We start from the raw sequence: 17465 nt of genomic DNA on the forward strand, positions 1-17465 counted from the left end.
CCGGGCGCGCAGAGCGGCTGCCGGCACCGCGGCAGCTCCCGTGCAGCGAAGAGGGAGAGCAGGGCGGAGGACTGTGAACTCAAGGGCAGAGAGGGAGGCGGAGGCAGGGGTCTCTGCCTCTCCGTGGAGGCCGGGAGGGGAGCGCCTGCCAGCCCCCAGCTGTTTCACCAGAACTGCTTATTCACAGCAAAAGAAAAGCAGCCCCTCCTCTGCCCTCCTCCCTCCCCTCCCACCAGGCCCTGGGGCTGCCCCAGGCACAGCTGCTACATCCAGAGCACCATGGGGCTGGCAGACCGTTCCCAGCCCCACCTTACCCCCACCACACAGCAGTACCATCCAGAGATCGGACTCCTGAGCAGCTGGCCAGAGCCGGGCAGCCCCAAGGGCATAATCCTGCCCTTGCCCCAGGCCAGCCCCTCTCCCTGGGGATCCCTGGAGACCCATCTGCTCTAGGCGCTGGCAGCTGGTAGCAAAATTTGCCACCGTAGTGCCCAGGGCAGCAAGGGTCTTCCCACTGCTAAGAAGCTGGCCTGCCTGCGGGGTCAAAAGCCAAGAGAGCCCTGGGTGGGGAAGGAGGGAATCACGGACTGCCCCCCACCCTTACTCCTGCTCCCTTTGGGCCCCAAGGTGATGCCCTGGACAAGCCGTTGGCACTGACCTGCGTCTCTTCATGCACGTGGCTCTGTGAGGGTCAGCCAGGTCTGGGAAACATGGCCTCTGAGGGCAGGCGGGGAGAGGAGAAGACGGAGGGGGGATTTGATCACTCTTTGAATACCAGAAGTGCTGTTACAAAAGAGGAGGGTGATCAGCTGTTCCCTGTGCCTGCAGGGGATGGGACCAGCAGCCACGGCCTTGCATTGCGCTGAGACTTGGGTGGGAAAAACAGTCTCTCCCGGAGGATGGTTCGGTACCGGGACAGGTCACGGAGCCTCCACCCTTGGAAGCACAGCAGGCAACCGCTGGCTGGGCTGGCCACAGCTGCCTGGGGTGAGGCACGGCGGCCTTCCCAGGGCACTAAAAGAACTTGCAGCAAACGCTGAGAGGACAGGTCTGGCTCAAGCCTTGCATCTCATCTTGGGAGGCAGCTCAGGAGCATCTCAGCCTGGTGACGGAGGGAGCTGAGATGAGAAGGGGAGTGAGGAGCTTGGATGACACAGCAGCCCTGTGGCCGAGCCGAGGCTAAAACCCAGGAGTCCATGCAGCCCACATAGCCCTCGCCGACGGATGCCCGTGCACCCCACAGATGTGCAAGCCCCCCAGTCTCGGCGCTGTCAGTGCCAAGATTGCTCGGACCCGAGCCCACATCCTGGGCTGTGCTGCTCCCTCCCATCCCGCCGGGGTAACTGAGCGCCCTGTAGCCCAGGGGCAGTGCCCTCCCCTCCCCCTGCTCTGGTGGGGAGCTGAACCTCTCTCGCTCTTGCTGCTGAATATTCATCAGGGCTCTTGGCGAGCAGATTCCCCGGGCAGGGCAGGCCAGCGCCATCTGGCATGCGGCAGGCCTGGGCCTTTGAACAACCCCCAGGAACATTGCAGGGGGTTGCCTGCAGCTGCAGCGCCAGAGACAGAAAAGCCCTCCCTCACACTCCCGGCTGCCACCCCAGGCCTGCACAAAGCCCGGGGACAGCGGGCAGCTGGGACCAGACAGCGCTGAAGGGAGGGGGTGGGAGGTGCGGAGCCGAGGGCCCCCCCTGCTCCTTCATGTACAGCCCTGGACCCCACCATGGGACTCCACCCCAGTGCCCGCTCCGAGGCTCGGCTTGTAGAGTCCTGGCATGTGGGCGCTGCATCCCCCGGGGCACGGCCCGCCGCAGCCGTCTGTGCAGGGATTGCGGGCAGATGCTCTGGGGGGATTCCTCTGCACTGCCAGATGGGACTGGTGTCTGCCCCCAGGCCAGGAACAAGAGGGGCAGCACACAAGCTGCTCCTGCCCTTGCCCCGAGCTCCACCAGTACACCAACTGGGAGACTGCACCAGCCAGGAGAGCAGACCCCCCACACTCACCGGCTCCTTCATACACAGGACCACCCTGTTTGCAACCTGGACTACTCCCGAGTCCCAAAGCCTGCTCCAGCCTGTGTGACACCTCCAATGGGACAGGGGTTTCCCAGCTCCTTTGGCTACAGCTGGAATCTCGGTACCCAAGAGGCGCAGGCAGGCAGACCTGGCCCAGTCTGTGGTGAGCATCCCGCCAGCCCTCCCCTAACGCTGGAGCTCGAGGAAGCAGACAGCACCTTGCCCCTGAAACACCAACAACCACAAGCACCCCACAGACACCACCTCCTTGCCCCACGGCTCCTCTCATAAGCATCGCTGGAGCTGAGCAGGGTAGCAAGGCTGCCGCACGCCCAGCCTGCTCCCACAGAAGTGCTGCAGCGTGAGAAGGGTTGGCGGCCACTGCACAGACACCTGCCCGGAGGGGGCTGTGGCCAGGGGGCCCAGCTGTTTCCACAGTCCGGGTTGAAAGTGAGATCCTCCAAAATGATGGGAGCAGCACTTTCTTGAAGCAGCAGATGTTGAAACAGCTGCAGCCCAGGGTATCGGCACCACACAGCACATGCCATGTTGGGGTGCCGGGGACATGGCTCTGCTGCAGGAGAACAGAACTGCTCTATCCCCAGACCCACCCTGTCTTGAAGCTGAAGCCACTGGAGCCTCCCCACTTCTGCTCAGGCTCCCAGCCCAGCAAAGCACTGGACTGCACCCACTTGAAACTGCAATGGCAGGAGACAGTCACCCATGCTGTAACCTGGGTACAGCCAACACCCTGGCCCTTGTCAGCTTATCCAAGTGGCCCCTCGTGATAGCAGAGGGTCAGAAATATGGATTTCCTCCTCATCCAAGAGCTGCCAGGACACTCAGAGGACAGGCTGCTATTTAGCTCCCCTCTGACCTGGTGGTCACAAATGCGCACACAAGCACATGCACACACCATCTCTGGGCACAGACCTGCCAGCACACTTGATGAACAAGCAAGACTTACAGGAAGGGCTCCTGGGCCAGCCTGCTCCAAAATACCCAGCTGGGCATCCTTAGAGACGGGACCAGGAAGAAGAGCTGAAAGGAAAGCAGGCCGGGGCCTTCCCACCCCAGGCCAGGGAACGCTCTCCTTGAGCCTGTACTTCATGCAAGCACCAAGAGCAGAGGGTGAGACGCGCTCTGGGGTTCGGCCTGGAGGGTCTCCTACTTTAAAGCAGATGCTCATTTGTGGAAAGCCTATGTCCTTAAACCAACATGGCTACAACCAACAACCTTACAGCTCAGAGGAAGCCGGCTGAACACTGCGGGGCACAAGGCAAGAGAATCCCATGTCGAGCCGAGACAGAACCAGATGTTCCCAGCTGTACACACTGCACCATCCTGGTAACAGCAGAGCGATAGGGATGGGGGGCTGCAATCAGGACAGGGGGCTGTGGCTGAACAGCCAGGCAGAAGGGAGGGTGCCAGCAGAGCTACATGGGAGGAGGATCCCAGATGGGAGCGGTTGCTGGCTGGTCTGGAACAGGAGAGGGAGCTGCCAGCCCTGGCCCTGCCTCAGCCAAGTAGCCCATGGCTCTATGGCTTCCCCCCAGCCCCAGGCCCCATCTGCCTGTGCTCTGCTCAGCCTGCAAACATCCAGCTCAGTCTCCACAGCAATGCCCCAACTTGTCTTCTCCCTCTGCAAACCATCCAGGAGGCAGGGAACACCCAGCTCCCCGCAGCCCCCTTCCACCACCACTGACTCACAGGAGAGGAATGAAGAGGAGGGGCAGAGCTGGGGGCTGGCCAGAGAGGGAGGGGAGCTGCTGGGGCCTGGGAATGGAGAGGAGAAAGCCCTCCTCTCTGCAGTGCGCAGTCCGGGGGGCTCTCAGGGCCTCATACAACACCCGTGCGCCCTCCCCCAGCCCCACACCTCCTTCTCCAGTCCTAGCACAGCCAGGCCCAGTGTAGGCTGCGAGGTGCTGAATGCCCCCCCAGCAAGCAGGAGCATGTGGGCTTCACCAGCGCCCCAGGCGGAGCCTCGCCAAGAGCCCCGCCGGGCTGGTGCTCACACACACTCTCACAGCACGCTGGGGCACGAGCCAGCAAGAGCCAGATGTGCATGTGTGTGGCCAGGCAATAGGCCCACATGCCCAGTGGGGAGAGCAGCTGCACCCCACCACTAGAGCCCAGTTCCCTCGCCCTCATGCAGGCTGCCTGCAGCTCAGCCCTGAGGAGGGGCAGAGCTAGCTGAGGTTTGCAAACGCTGCTCTGAGCATGGAAAGCCCCAGACAAGTAAGTCCTCCTGTGGACACCACTTGGCGGTCGAGGTCCCAGAGCCCTTCGCAGCCTGTACACATCCACCACCGCCAAAATGCTCCAAGCTCTGCCTGCCAGTGCCAGCTCCCTGACTCCTAGGCATGGCATAGGTGGCAGAGGTGGAGCCAATGCTGTAGAAGGATTAAGGTCCTGGCGCTGTGCCTCCCCCAGAGCCAGCTCCACAACCAGTCGGGTGGCTTGGGTTGTGCCAGCTGCCCAGACAGGATTCTTCCTCTGATGGGGTGGAAGGGCGCCGTTTCTGTATAATGAGCCCCAACATGTTCACCTTTCACCTGGACGCACTGTCTCTGCCAGGGTGACCTACCTGCCCACGGTGCCACACCTTCCCTGCCCCACAGCAGTGCCAGGGCCTCGCCTGGGAGACCTTCGCTCTTCTGCCTGCCCCGCTTCCCTTCCACGTGCAGCACATGCCTAACTGTCTATGGCACACGCAGTGCACACCAGGTGCACATGCAGTGCACACCAGGGTGAGCACCTGCTTGCAGAGGTTGCCACAGCTCTCACTGGGATGCCGACAGAAGGGTGGAGCAGACAGCAGGCCCTCCTTAGCCCCAGGTCCTTGCAGGCCAATAGTGTGACCCCTAGCCAGGCACGTAGGGCTGGGCTCTGAACAGACAGAGGTGCCTGCTACCTGCTGTAACCTGGGAGCGCAACACCACACTCCCTTGCCAAATCCGGTCCCAAGGCCTATGCTTTCAGAAACAGCTGCTACTTTGGAGGACCTCAGCTTGAGACACCTACAGCCTTGTGCAGTGGTGCCAAGCACTCTCTGCTCCCTGCGACTCCACCGGGAAGCAACGGAGCCTGTTTTAATGTTCAGCCTCTCCGGAGGGGATAAATGGGGTAAAAGCCTGGAAGGAACCAGGGTTTGGCTCCAGGCTCTCCAATGCGAATCGGGATTCGGGTGATAAACAATAGTGTTTTTAAGCACTCTTCTGTTTGATGAAGGAGCTTGTCCAGCATCCAAGCCCTCGTCTGGCAAGTCCCTACATGAATTTCCATCCTCCTGGCACACAGCAGGGCCATCTGAGGAGTGCAATAATATTGCCAGGGGCTGTGGAGAGGGCACCCCATGCAGTCACACCAACTCTTGGCAGTCCCTTCCCCACCTTGCTATTTTCCTGGCACAAAGTCCTTGCTGGGCTGAGTGAGCGAGGCCCAGGAAAGCACTCCTCCAAACAGAGTCAGTCCATATGCCCATTCCTAACTGCAACAAGGATCCCACACAGAGGGGAAAATAAAGCTATTGCAAAATGCCAGGTCCCAACCCTGGCACAAGGGGACAAACAGCCTAGCTACTCTGATTCTCTACGTGGATCCCTCCGCACTTATGGAAAGCTACAGACTAGTAGAGCATAACCAGGCACAGCTGCGGAAGGAGAAGTCTCGATGCAAGTTGAAGCAGCGAATGGAACCCAGCGGCAGCCCATCCAGTCCAGCCGGCTGTCTCCAGCACCGACTTGTACCAGCTGCCATCAGAGAAGGGAACACACTTTGCTGTGCCATCCTAGTTCATAAGAGGGGAATCCGGCCGGCCCTAGCTGGTGGTCCTTCCAGCCCAGCGCTAACCACGAGTACCCCGATCTCAATGCACAGCAATGCCTAGCACCCCTCCTCCTCTGGCTCTGAAAGCCCTTTGCTAATAACGAGGGATTGAGCTGGGCAAATAGGAATGGCTTAGCCCTTGTAACAGCCTTGAGATGTCATTAGAAATTGTTCCCCAATTTACAGAGTGAGACAGAGACAAGCAGGGGCACAAAGATGCTGAACGACCTGCCCAAGGTCACGCAACAGGCTGCAAAGCACAGGTGTCCTACAGCCACTTGCAGGCTCTCACCACGAGGCCTCACCACCCCGAGTCTCACTCTGCCACGTGTCTGAGCTCTGTGAGTTCATGGCACGCAGCCTGGGACCAGGCAGCAATGAGCACAAACAGCCTCGACCACCCCGAGGCCTCCACATGGGGGAAGTTAAGGGGTTCACACTCCAGCCAGGACCACGGGGCTGCAGAATGGCTATGCCAGGGCCTGGCCTAGGCTGAGGCGATGGCACAGCTGAATTCCAGATCAGTGCCCCAGGGAGGGCAGAGTCCTCTAGGGAACAACCTCTCAGACTTAGGAGCCCCCTTCCATGTTCCTCCAGCCCTGGACTGAAGAACAGCTGAGTGTGTCCGTCCCAGCACTAGTGTTAACCCCAGCCCCATTCCAATTTCACTGAATCCCCACCCCTGTGCACTGGGCCCTGTCTGCCCCCCTGAGAAAAGCTGTCTAGCAGGTTTTAAGGTAAATACAGACTCCCCCTGCCCTGGAGCCAGACCCAGGCAGAGCTCTGCAGGTAGGGGCTAGGAGGTGGTGGCTTGCTGACCATGATCTTGTTCAAAGCAAGACAGGGTCAGCTCAGGTCAGGGCACAGACAAACCTGAGGCATCAGGGCAAGTCAGCGAGTTGGCAGGCTGAGTCTGTCCTGCCTCCATGCACCAGCCCGGGGCCACAGGGCACCATGAGGCTGGAGAGACCGGCCAGGCCATGACTCCAGGAGTTTTGGAGATCCCATCCAATTTTTATTTCAGGCAAGTGTTTGCTCAGCCAGCTGGAGGCCTGGCTACATTCCTGTTCCAGGTTCAGTTAGAGGCACTGCTCTTCACTTCCTGTCCTAAGCTTGCAGGGGGCTGCAGGGCACTGTAAAATCACTGCTGTGCTTCCCCCTGCAGCAGCCGGCTGCTTGTGAAGCCATCTCACACACATATACACAAGCACACTCAGTGCTCAAGGGAAGTTAATGCACTTTGCTATGCCTGTCATAACTCGGTGACCGGATTCTCTCCTACAGCCCACGTGGGGACGGAGGCTGATTACAGGCAGCATGGCATATGTGCCCGACACGGAGGCAGCACCCTGCAGCTGACCCTTTTGTACAGGCACCCTGCTCTCTCCATCTCGTGTGTGCTCCCGCAGCCACTTCTCATCACGTGTGTCCTGTGCTGTATAGTCATTAAATGCGTCCCCCCAGGTCCTTGGGAAGGGACAGACTTTGCAGAGAGCAAGGTGGGGAGTTGGTTGGGTTGGAAGCACTGATGGAAAGAAGAGATAGGCAGTGCCTGCACCATGTCCTCCAGCCAGGCACCAGCCTGGTGCCCCTCTGTGCTCAGGGCATCAGGGAATGGGCTTGTTTCTGCCCACTCCTCCACAGGGAACCAGCTGGCAGCGGGAATGAGAGCGGAGAAAACAAGTGCTGGGAACCACAGGGTCCACACAACCTTGTGACATGGAGCACCAGACATGCTGAGTGAAACGGTTACATGAAGAGTCCCTGTGCCTCCTCTCCCAAAAGGCACACCAAACCGGGTCAGATCTTCTCTTACCAAGTGGTGGCTTGGGCACACAGCTGGCCCAGTGCCTGGAGCTGGCCAGAGAGGATCAAAGGTTTGTGGATAAGCCACTCAAAGTGGGAGACAACAGGAGCCAGTACACACCTGGGTCTCCTTGACCCAGCTCAGAGCTCTGACCCAGGAGACACCACACACTTTCTTCCAAAGCTGGAGAAGGGTTGGACACCCCAGCATCGCACCACGCCACTGGGCAGCCAGGCTCCTTGGAAAGGCCAGCCAAAGGGCTGCACTCAGCATCCCCACCATGAAGAGGGGAGGCTGTGAGCCTGGGCTATCGGTTCCACTCGCTGCTGGAGCCCCTCCACTCCTCCAGATCCCGAGAAGACAGTCCCCACCCCACCTCCCAGTACAGGTAGCTCCTTGCTACGATGGTTCCTGTGAAATGGCTCCAGAGCTGGGAGGGGCCTGTGCCAGCAGCCCCCAGAGAGAATTCTCCCAGCCTGTCCAAGGGGGCGAGGCCAAACCCCAGCCACCCGCAAGGGGCAAGAAATGGTTGAATCTCCATGATCCATTCTCTTCTCCGAGGAGGCCGCCGATGAAGGGGGAAGTTAGTGGCAGGCACGACAGGGGTTTCCATGACTCTCTGCTGGGAACCAGGCTGGTTACGGCCACCGTCTTCTCCAAACACAATGCTCCCAGCTGCTGGCATCCTGCATGGCTCATGACAGTGTCCCAACGGTGTAGGGGTGACGCCAACTGGCTTTGGGGGATGACTAGCTGTTGTTGACACATGGCTGTGCTCTGCTTCTGAGGAAACCTCAGGCCTAGCAGGTGCCAAGAGGGAAGCAAGGTGAACCCTGGACCCTGCGCCAGTGCCTACAGGCTCCCAGATGCCGTCCGGCTTCATTTGCCATCCTGTTCCCACCGGATGGAGTTTGGCCTGGAGCCACGTTCCACTCCCCTGAGTCAGCGAGCGCCTGGCGGGTCCATCCTGATAAGGACAAGATAAAGAGCCGCAGTCTCTGTAGAGTTCAAGGGCGGTGACGGCCCTTCCCAAGGCAGCTCTATTTAAGGTGCAATACAACCCAGGCTGGGACCCATCTCGGTGCCTAATGGGCACAGCTCCTACCCAGGTACAGACAGTGAGGGGTAGGGGCAGGGTATGGGTGTTTCCATGTAGACATATGGGGTTGTACCAGCTTGAAAATGGCCACCAGCGTGGCGCCTGCCCGGGGTGGTGCTAGCTTCCAGGAACACAGTGTCCCACAGCAAACAGGCTGTGCGCATCAGGTGGGGGAGAGCTGGCTCACCTTACAAGGGATGGCGGAAGCAGCCCCAGGAACAACCCCTAGTGATGGCCTGCGTCCTGTTCCCACAGGGAACGGGGAGAATCCAGAGCTTCTGCACGTGCAGCCTCCCACAGGGGCTGCCCAGCTCTTCTGCTCACCCTTCCCTGCCCTTGGGGGGTGCCTTTCCACGGGAGGGGGGGGAATCAGAGAGGATGCAGCTGCTCCTGGAGGGAGGCAATGGTTATGGCTGTAGATGTACATGCCTCAGCTGCTTCCTCCCCAGACAGAGAAGCAGGAGCCTGCCTGGCCCTGAGCTGCCCCACACCAAGCATAGGCACAGCTCCCCGGAGTGCGCCGCAGACCTGGGCTGAGCTGCAGGTTGACACAAGAACCAGCAAAGCAGGAGGGGAGAGACACACCAGAAGGAAGCCAGTTTGCAGAAGGAAGGTCCCAAAGCAAGGACCAGCTGCTATACGTCCTGGGGGCTGAATTTGGACCTTCCCTCCCAGACCTTCCCTGGCAGAACAAGCAGTGCTCAGCACCAGGCTGCAGCCCCCCTCCCGCAGCTACAGATGTGCCACAGAGGGAGTAGAGTCCGGCTGTAGCAGCTGGAGGGTCCAGCTGTGGCAGTTCAGGCACTTTTAGGGGCAAGAGAAGATGGAAAAGTTGCCTCCAGACCTGAACACACTCCGCTCCCAAAGGAATAGGAAGAGCCTGACCCAAAGATGCTGAAGATGGGCATTGCAGATGCAGGGCAGGTGGGGCAGCGAGGTAGATATTTAATCTCAAAGGGAAGAGCTCCTCTGACTGCTTTGGCTACTGGTTCAGCTAGCAGCGATCACTGGTTAGTCTAGGAACTGAAGCCCTAATCCATCCCCTGCCCCCAGATGAAGGCGGGGGAACTCCCTGACTCAGCATGGCCTGAGAAGGTAACACCCTAAGGACAGGGGAAGTCACCCTCTGCTCTCCTGCGACCCCCCAAACCAGCTGAATCCCAGCCCTAGAGGCTGCTTGGCCCCTGCAGCAGCTCGGCCTGCTCCCGGGCTTCCCCGCGCTGCTCCCAAGTGCACCCTGCCCCCCCCCCGCCTATTGATCCCTGCCGTGCGCTCAGCAAAATGCTGAAGCAACACAATGCAAATTCTTTCGCTTTGTGGCCTCCGATCGGTTGCCATGGAGCCGCGGGCAGAGAACAAACAGAACTCGCTCCATGTGTTCTCGGCACCTACTGTCTGATGCCCTTCCCTCTCCCGCTTCCTCCCTCCCTCCCCTGCTCCTGCCATGCCCCCTATGCCACATCACCCGGGCCTTGTGGCCCGAGGAAAGGACTGGGGCTCTGTGATCCTCACCCTGCCAACCCCATCCCACCCATCCCTGCAGCATCAAGGCACCAGAAGAGGAGCAGGCTGCCCCCCATGCACTGCTGCGGACACGGGAGAATCCAGCGGGAGTGTGTGGGACTTTCCCAGCTGCCGTGTCCCCACGTCTCTCGCTAGCCCCATATTCTGTGCCCAGGGACCTGGCATCTGGAACCAGGTGTTGGATCCCCCCCCCAACACGCACCAGGAGAGGGGGCCAAGGTTGGTGGTGGATGGGTGGAGCGCCCCCTTTCACACTTCCAGCTCAAAGCCCCTCCAGCAACAGGGATCACAGGTCTGGGAGGCCCCCCCAGGCCTCTGTTGTTGCAGGCACCACATCCCACAGTGACCTGATCCGGCTCCACCTTAAAGATTAGCCAAGCCCTCTGCTCCCCATGGCTCCGGCTAGAACCTCCCTGCCCAAGGGCTCCAAATCTGCTTCTTATTCCCAACCTAAATTTATTCATGGCCGGTTGGGCCCATTTGTTCTTGTGCCAAGGCTGCTCTTCAGCTCCAATCGCTCTCCCCCCACCTCCCAGGTGTTTACTACCCTAATGCATTTGCAGAGAACAATCCCATCCCTGCCCAGCCCTTGCAGAGAGCAAGCATCACTGAGCTGAGACCCGAGAGGAGCAGAAAGGCCTCCAAATTCATCACACAGTGCTGTCAGGTGCTGAACCCTCTCCTCCTCCTAGCACCAGTAACCCCCCACCAGTGAACCCATTCGATCTCCTGCCTCATTCTTCGGAAATAACTCCAACCAAGCTGCCCTGCAACTCAGTGCTTCGGTCTGCAGCCCAACACCCCCATTGCTAGAGGGCCTGAGGGACTCTGTGCAGCTTTTCCCTAGCATGCAGAGCTGTGCGGACACAATTTGCAAGGGAAATGGCCCAAACCTAAACCAAAGAGGGAAATTACAACCTCTGCGCCAGGAGAACCGTGTCCATGGGGCAAGGGGAGATGCACATGCCACACCAACACACCCTGCAGCCCAGCCCTCACACCCTGGGGGACAGGCACAAGGGAGAAGCAGGGAAAGCCCCTACCAGGGGGGGCAAAGCTGGTGCACACAAGGAGAAGCTGCACTTCAGCTTGCTTCTGGTCTCTCTGCATAAAGGTGGCAGCCCCCCGACTAGCCCCCTTTCCCAGGTAACTCACCCTGCTTGAGGTGTTACTGCTGGACCCAGCCCCGCACACTCTGGAAGAGAAACATGGGGCAAAGGCTACAGGACCTCCTGCAGCTGGAAACACTGGTCTGGATGACCACAGGGCCCTTCTGCCAGCCTTTCCCAGGGCATGACCCTGCATTACAAGACAGAGTGGTTTTGGATGCCCCTCACCAGCCAAAAAGAGAGGGAGGGTGATGTACAGGCCACAGGACAGAGGATGAGGCTCACCATCAGGAACCAGAAATTCCTGGGTTCCCATCCTGGCTCCAGCACTGACTCCCTGAGTGACCCTGGGCAACTCACTTGACTGCTGCATGCCTCAGTTTCCCCACCTGCAAAATGGGGAAGGCAGCACCCATCTGCCTCCCAGGAGAGCTCATGAGGGATGGCGAGGCTGTATTCAAGGTAGGCTAAGCACTGTGCTTTCCCCAGCCTGCCTCCCCTTTCACCTGCAGCTTCAAGGTCAAGTGGCAAAGGGAACTGATATCTGGGCTGAGGCCTTTTCTTTGCAGGAGTGCAGGTTCACAGGGAGGGATTTCCAAGCAGACTCCTCAGGCTTTGGTTGCCTTGGTTCATATCCATTTAACTCCAACACACAATGAATCGTTCAGATAAACAACATCTTTGCTACAGGCCCAGCAGCTGCAGCCCCCCAAATGGGGAGCTCAGGCTCCTGCCCCCACTGCCCCGGATAAACTGGACTTGGCATCCCAAAGGAACACACCTCCTCTCCTCCAAAAAACCCCTCGTTAAGAAACCAGCCACCTGCAGTGCCCCTGCAAAACAACCCCCTCCTTTGCAAACCCTGAGCAGGTCACCTTTGAGCTGCACCTTGCGGGGAGTTTTGCTTTGCTTTGTCACTCCCTGAGCCCATGCCAAAGGCTTTGAATCCTGTCCCAGGGCCTGTTTACCTTGTGGCCAGTTTGGCTCACCTGTCCCAGTCGCACCCATGACACCTGCCAACAGTCCAGGCAGCAAGAAATGCAGGAGAGAAGGGGGATGAAATGGGGGTGTCAGAGTGCGTGTGACCCTGCCATGGGCTGCCAGTGGGAACCTCCTGCAGGGCATGTCCCCTAAACCCTGGGCTGTGAGCAGGGCACTGGTAACACACACACAGCTACGTGAGCACTGGGAGCCAGCGCCTGCTGCAGACGTGTTCGCGTGCGTGGGAGAAGCAGGTTCTGAACCCTTCCCCACTCCCCCGGGGCCTGGCAGGAGAGAGGATCCAACCTGGGGCTTCCCAGGCAGGGCTGTGCACAGGCCCTCAGAGGAAAGCAGAGGAATGATAGGCAGACAAGAGCCTTCAGCTCCCACCTGCTGCAGCCTGTTCTCTGGCTTTCACCAGGCCAGTCTGAATGCCCCGAGTGCTGGGACTCCCATGTTTCCATTTGCAGACACTGCTGAAGCACCCTGAAACCCCCTGTGCCCCGATGCTCAGGGGAGTTATGAGCAAGAAAGTGCCAATCCTAGTGCCTGGACAGGGACAAAACTACTCAAAAGAACATACTTCCTTAGATTTTCAACCCAGCCCAGCCGCTGACTGGTGAGGGGGGTCTCACGGGATGACAGGTGCCCCCTGCTCCACACACACTATGATCCCAGGGTGGGGGTGGCAGGACCCAGCCCATGCAGCTCTCCTGTCCTGCCTCTGCCATGTTTCTTACATTTGAACCTGCAGCCCCAGAGCAGCGAAAGCCCTGCAGCCAGGAGACAAAAGCCGGGCATTGTTCAGAGCTGAGCTTTCTGCTGTATCTCCCAGCCTCCTGCAGCAGAGGTGCCTTCTCAGAATGGCACGAGGGACGAAGCACAGATCAAAGGACAGCCCACACCTTGCCAACCCACGCCTGCTGTGGGCTGAGCAGACACATGCCAGGAGCAGTCATGGGATCTAGTACTGGGCTTAACTAAAGAAGAGGGAAACTCCATACGATCCCATCAGGCACACGGACAGCCCAACTCCCCTCCAAGACATCCAGGCGCTGCAAATGGCCATCAGACTTCACAGCAACCCTTGGGTATTGACAAAAGGGAAACTGAGGCACAGAGAGAGAAAAGGCAGTGGCTTGCAGCTAGAAAGTGAGTCAGTGGTGAGAAAGACAAGAATGGAGGAGTCCTGATAAGAACGGGGTCATATGCTCAAACCACAGACCCACCAAGTAGCTGAGAAGAGAAAAACACACAGGGAACAAATTCACTGGCGGGCAACTGCACTGACGGTGCTGGAAAGCCCGCGGGTCAGCACCCAGGAGGGAGCACAATGAGCATGTCACCAGCCCCAGAGCAGATTAGGATCTTTGTTAGCCCCAGCACTCCCAGCTCGGCCAGACTGCAACGCTCCCGGAACAACCAGCTCCTTCCAGCCTCGGGCAGGGGAAGAAAAAAGGCTTGGACAAAAACGCAGCCCCAAGTCCATCGGCCCAGGTACAGCCCTCCCAGACACCTGGCCCCAGGGCCAAGCACAGGGGCAGCAAACTTTCTGTCAAGGCAGGGGGCTTTTTCACGGCTGCAGAACACGGCGGCCTCGTCTCTGCGCCATGCCAACACCGCCAGCTCAGGAGCCCCCTCCCCACCCCGTCATGCCCCTACCTGTCTTCAGCTTCCCAGAGCGGCCGAAGTGCCAGAAAGACCTGGCCTTGGCGACAGGGGGGTTCCTCTTGTGGTGAGTGTTGCCCATGGTCCTGGTGGGCACAAGAAGCACGTGCCCTCCCCCTGTCCCGGGAGGAGGCGGCACAAGGCGCTACATGACTGAGGCGCACAGGCTTCCCTGGGCCCACTGCCAGCCGTGGAGAGCGGGTGGCTCAGCTCCGGTGTCCCATCCCTCCAGCTGCAGCCCAGCCTGCAGCCTTCCCCACGCTGCGCTCTGCCCGAGCCCAGAGCCAATCGCAGCCGGTAGAGAGGAGGGGCCTGCAGGATCACTTGTCCGCTCTCTGCCCTCCCTACCTCCGTCCTATGACTGCCTGCTGCCTCCTGCCTCTCTCTCTCCCCGCCACCCCTTCGCATCAGGGTGGCTGCCAACCTTCACGGCTCTCCCAGCAAAGTGGGTGACAGCCAGGGCTGGCTTCAGGCTCTTCAGTGCATTGTTCTTCATGCACTATGATAATAAATACAGCCTGCCCCATCCCCACCTCCATCAGGGGTCACCGGTGCCAAAACCCAGCTGTGGGGATGACCCCCATATCCCACAGGAGGCAACAGCAGGACCAGGGGGTGGCAGTAGCAGAGGGGCCCTCAGAGTCTCAAATACAGACCCAGCTAGGATAGCTCGCATGCAATCATTCACCCTCCTCCTGTGAAATCACAGCAATGCAGCTGGACGCGGGATGTGGCACCCGCTCAAGTTCATCCAGTGCAAGTTTGCACAGGTCGTTCTACAGAACTCTCAGCCTGGCCCGCATCAGCCTGCAGGGCAGGGTAAACTGAGACGGACCAAGAGGCAAGTGATACCAGTCTGTCCACACACAAAGCGGCACTAGTTTACCTGAACTGAATTAAACCGCCAGCACTGGTGAGCGCACAGGGCCCGAGACAGCGAGCTCTCGGAGGCGGGCAGCCCCGCGGAGGCTTGCTCTGCCTGATTGCAGCTTTCTCTTCCTATTCCAATTAGAAAATTAAATGTTACGAGGGCAAGGAAAGGTCAGCTGGCCGGACCCCTGGCACCACGTGATAGGAGTTTAATTCCTAAAGGCCGTGATTATGGCTCTGGCAGATCCCTCCAGTGATTCATCAGCTGTTCTGCTGAGGAGGAAGGAGGGTTTGTGGGTAAGGCACAGGATTAGGAGCCAGGAGATACAGGTTCGACTCACAGCCACGCTGGAGGCCCTCCACGCAAACTAGGGGAGCTGGGCCTGTCTCAGCTCCCTGCTTATACAATGGAGATAATCCGACCTCCTCCTTCCCCAGCTGCTCATCTTACTGATTCAAGCAGGGACTGCCTCTTATTACATATGGTGCCCCACACGTGGGGGCTTCTAGGCCCAGGTGCAATACCCATGATTAACAGCTGCCATGCCCAGTGTGTCAGTGCATGCTCTGCCTCCAGGGACACTGGGTGCCCAAAAAATTATTGGGTAAAACACCCCCACGCACACAACTCCCCATTGCCACTGCTGACTACACCCTGGTTCCTGACACAAATTCCCCCCAAGCAGCTGGGATCAAATCAGGATGTGGCCACAAGTAAAACGAATTGCAGAGTCTCTGCTTAGTGACTCAGAGATATTTTCACTGGGACTCCAAGACCACTCTGACAGGTGTCTCAGGCCAGTGTCACATGCTGGCACAGAGTCTCAGTCATCAGAGGACAGGCAGGGCTACGCTTGCTCTCAGGGCCTGAAACCAGGAGGTGCTCTATTATAGCTGCTTCATTGCAGTGAAAGGAAGAACCTCCCTGCTCCACACTGCCCCCCTCTTCTCTGCCCAGCCGGTAACTACAGCATTGAGCAACAACGATGTTGGGGGTCACATCTTCCACGTGAAGTATTTTCCCCTGAGCTGCCTTAAAAGGACCGAGCCTGGCTGACAGCAGCAGAAGCACTGCCCCAGACAGGGCCAGGAAGTCCCCTCCCTTCCCAGCAAGGGACTAGGAGCGTGTGCTCCCCTGTGATCATGACACCTTGGTCTCCACCATCTCCAATGCCAGCAGGCAGACTACAGGCAAGTCCAGCCGGCATAGACGGCCCTGCAGGGGCTGGACAGAGTCCAGGTTTGCTGGGATTAGGGAAGGGCGGTGACTCCTCTGGGCTGGGCTGGTTTGGCCACTGCACAATGGCTCTCTGCTCTGCTTGGGGGGCTGTTGACATGGCTGCTTTCAGTCCTGGCTGACTCTACAGCTCCTTCTATGTCCATGGCAGGAATGTCACTCCTAGAGATGGCATAGCTCAACCAGAGCCCCACCGCCTGCCCCTCTGAGAACAGCCCATTATCCAGCCCTTACTGTTTGCATTGAAGTAGACACCCGCCCCCCAGGAGCCATCATACAACCCTTCCCCCCAACACGGTTTTGTCCTCACACTAGTTGGAACTCCAGTTAGCTGCACACACCTCTGCCTTCTGTGCTCAGTTCAAAAGGCTTTGCACCCAAGTGTCCACTCCGAATGCAGTCCAGCAGCCCGGATGCATTACAGACCCTCCCCATGTCATTCCCATCAAGGAAGCACTCGTAGGGCTGGAAAACCAAAGCACAGGTAGGCCAGCTACCATACAGCAGGCAGCCTGAAGGGTCCTCTGGACTCCAGCATTTACCATGCAAGAACCCCCCTATCTCTCCACCAAGGTGGTTAAGGTAATAGGAGGGAGGGAGAGTGATGAGTTACGGAGCCTACCATTGCTGTGCGACTGGTTCAAACAAGACTCAGGTCTTGTAGCCACCAACAGCCCTGGCTGGTCAGCAACCTATGTGAATTATGTTGATGGGCTCAGCCAGGTCCTGCAATCCGGGTACCCTGGGGGACAGCACCAGAGGTGAAGCCAAAGCCCTAACTGGATCATAGAGCCTGACACTCTTGGCCCTACAGCTGATTCCTTCAGGTAAGGACTGGGAAAGCATGGGCTCTTCCTCTTCTGTGCATAAACTAAGCACTTCAGGGCTGGCAGTCTGGCACCTTTCCGCCCTAACCCCACCAGTAGCAGTTTGTAATGCCAGGACCAGCTCCCCTGCCCCAGAGAGCTCTCTCCCTGCTATACCAAAATGGCCACTATCTCCAGTCATCAGGTACTAGCTTTCAACCTGCTGGACTGATGGCCAACAGTGAAGAGACCCTTCTATCCTAGCATCTCCAGCCCTAGGACTTGCTACCTCTGACCCCTCCACAGATTGCTCATAGAGTGCAATCTGTGCTCCTGTAACAGAGAAACTGAGCTGATGAGGACAAAGGTAATGCAAAAAATGTTTAAGATCCCAACACCCACACAGAAACAAATACCCAGAAGGTTTTCAACTTGTTTCCTGCTATGGCCCAAGTGCTTGTAGGCCCAGGGCTGCACGTCTCCTCCCACAGCTGATGACAGCACCAATGCCCATAGCAGGGGA

General features: G+C 58.7%; 1 protein-coding gene across 2 annotated transcripts in view; it reads right to left on the reverse strand.

The window, feature by feature from the left end:
- KIAA1522 (KIAA1522 ortholog) overlaps window positions 1-14315 on the reverse strand; it is a 29686-nt gene extending 15371 nt beyond the window's left edge. Inside the window, exon 1 of one of the 2 annotated variants that reach the window (XM_006019322.3) lies at window positions 14024-14315. In XM_006019322.3, coding sequence (XP_006019384.1) covers window positions 14024-14111 — 88 coding nt within the window. In that variant the 5' untranslated portion in view covers window positions 14112-14315. Of the gene's footprint in view, window positions 1-13101; window positions 13356-14023 lie in introns of those variants that run through there. The other variant, XM_025198638.1, reaches the window with a different exon arrangement.
- Between the last annotated feature and the right edge of the window lie 3150 nt (window positions 14316-17465).

Source organism: Alligator sinensis, unplaced genomic scaffold, assembly GCF_000455745.1.
Source record: "Alligator sinensis unplaced genomic scaffold, ASM45574v1 scaffold337_1, whole genome shotgun sequence".
NCBI classification, from domain to species: domain Eukaryota; kingdom Metazoa; phylum Chordata; order Crocodylia; family Alligatoridae; genus Alligator; species Alligator sinensis.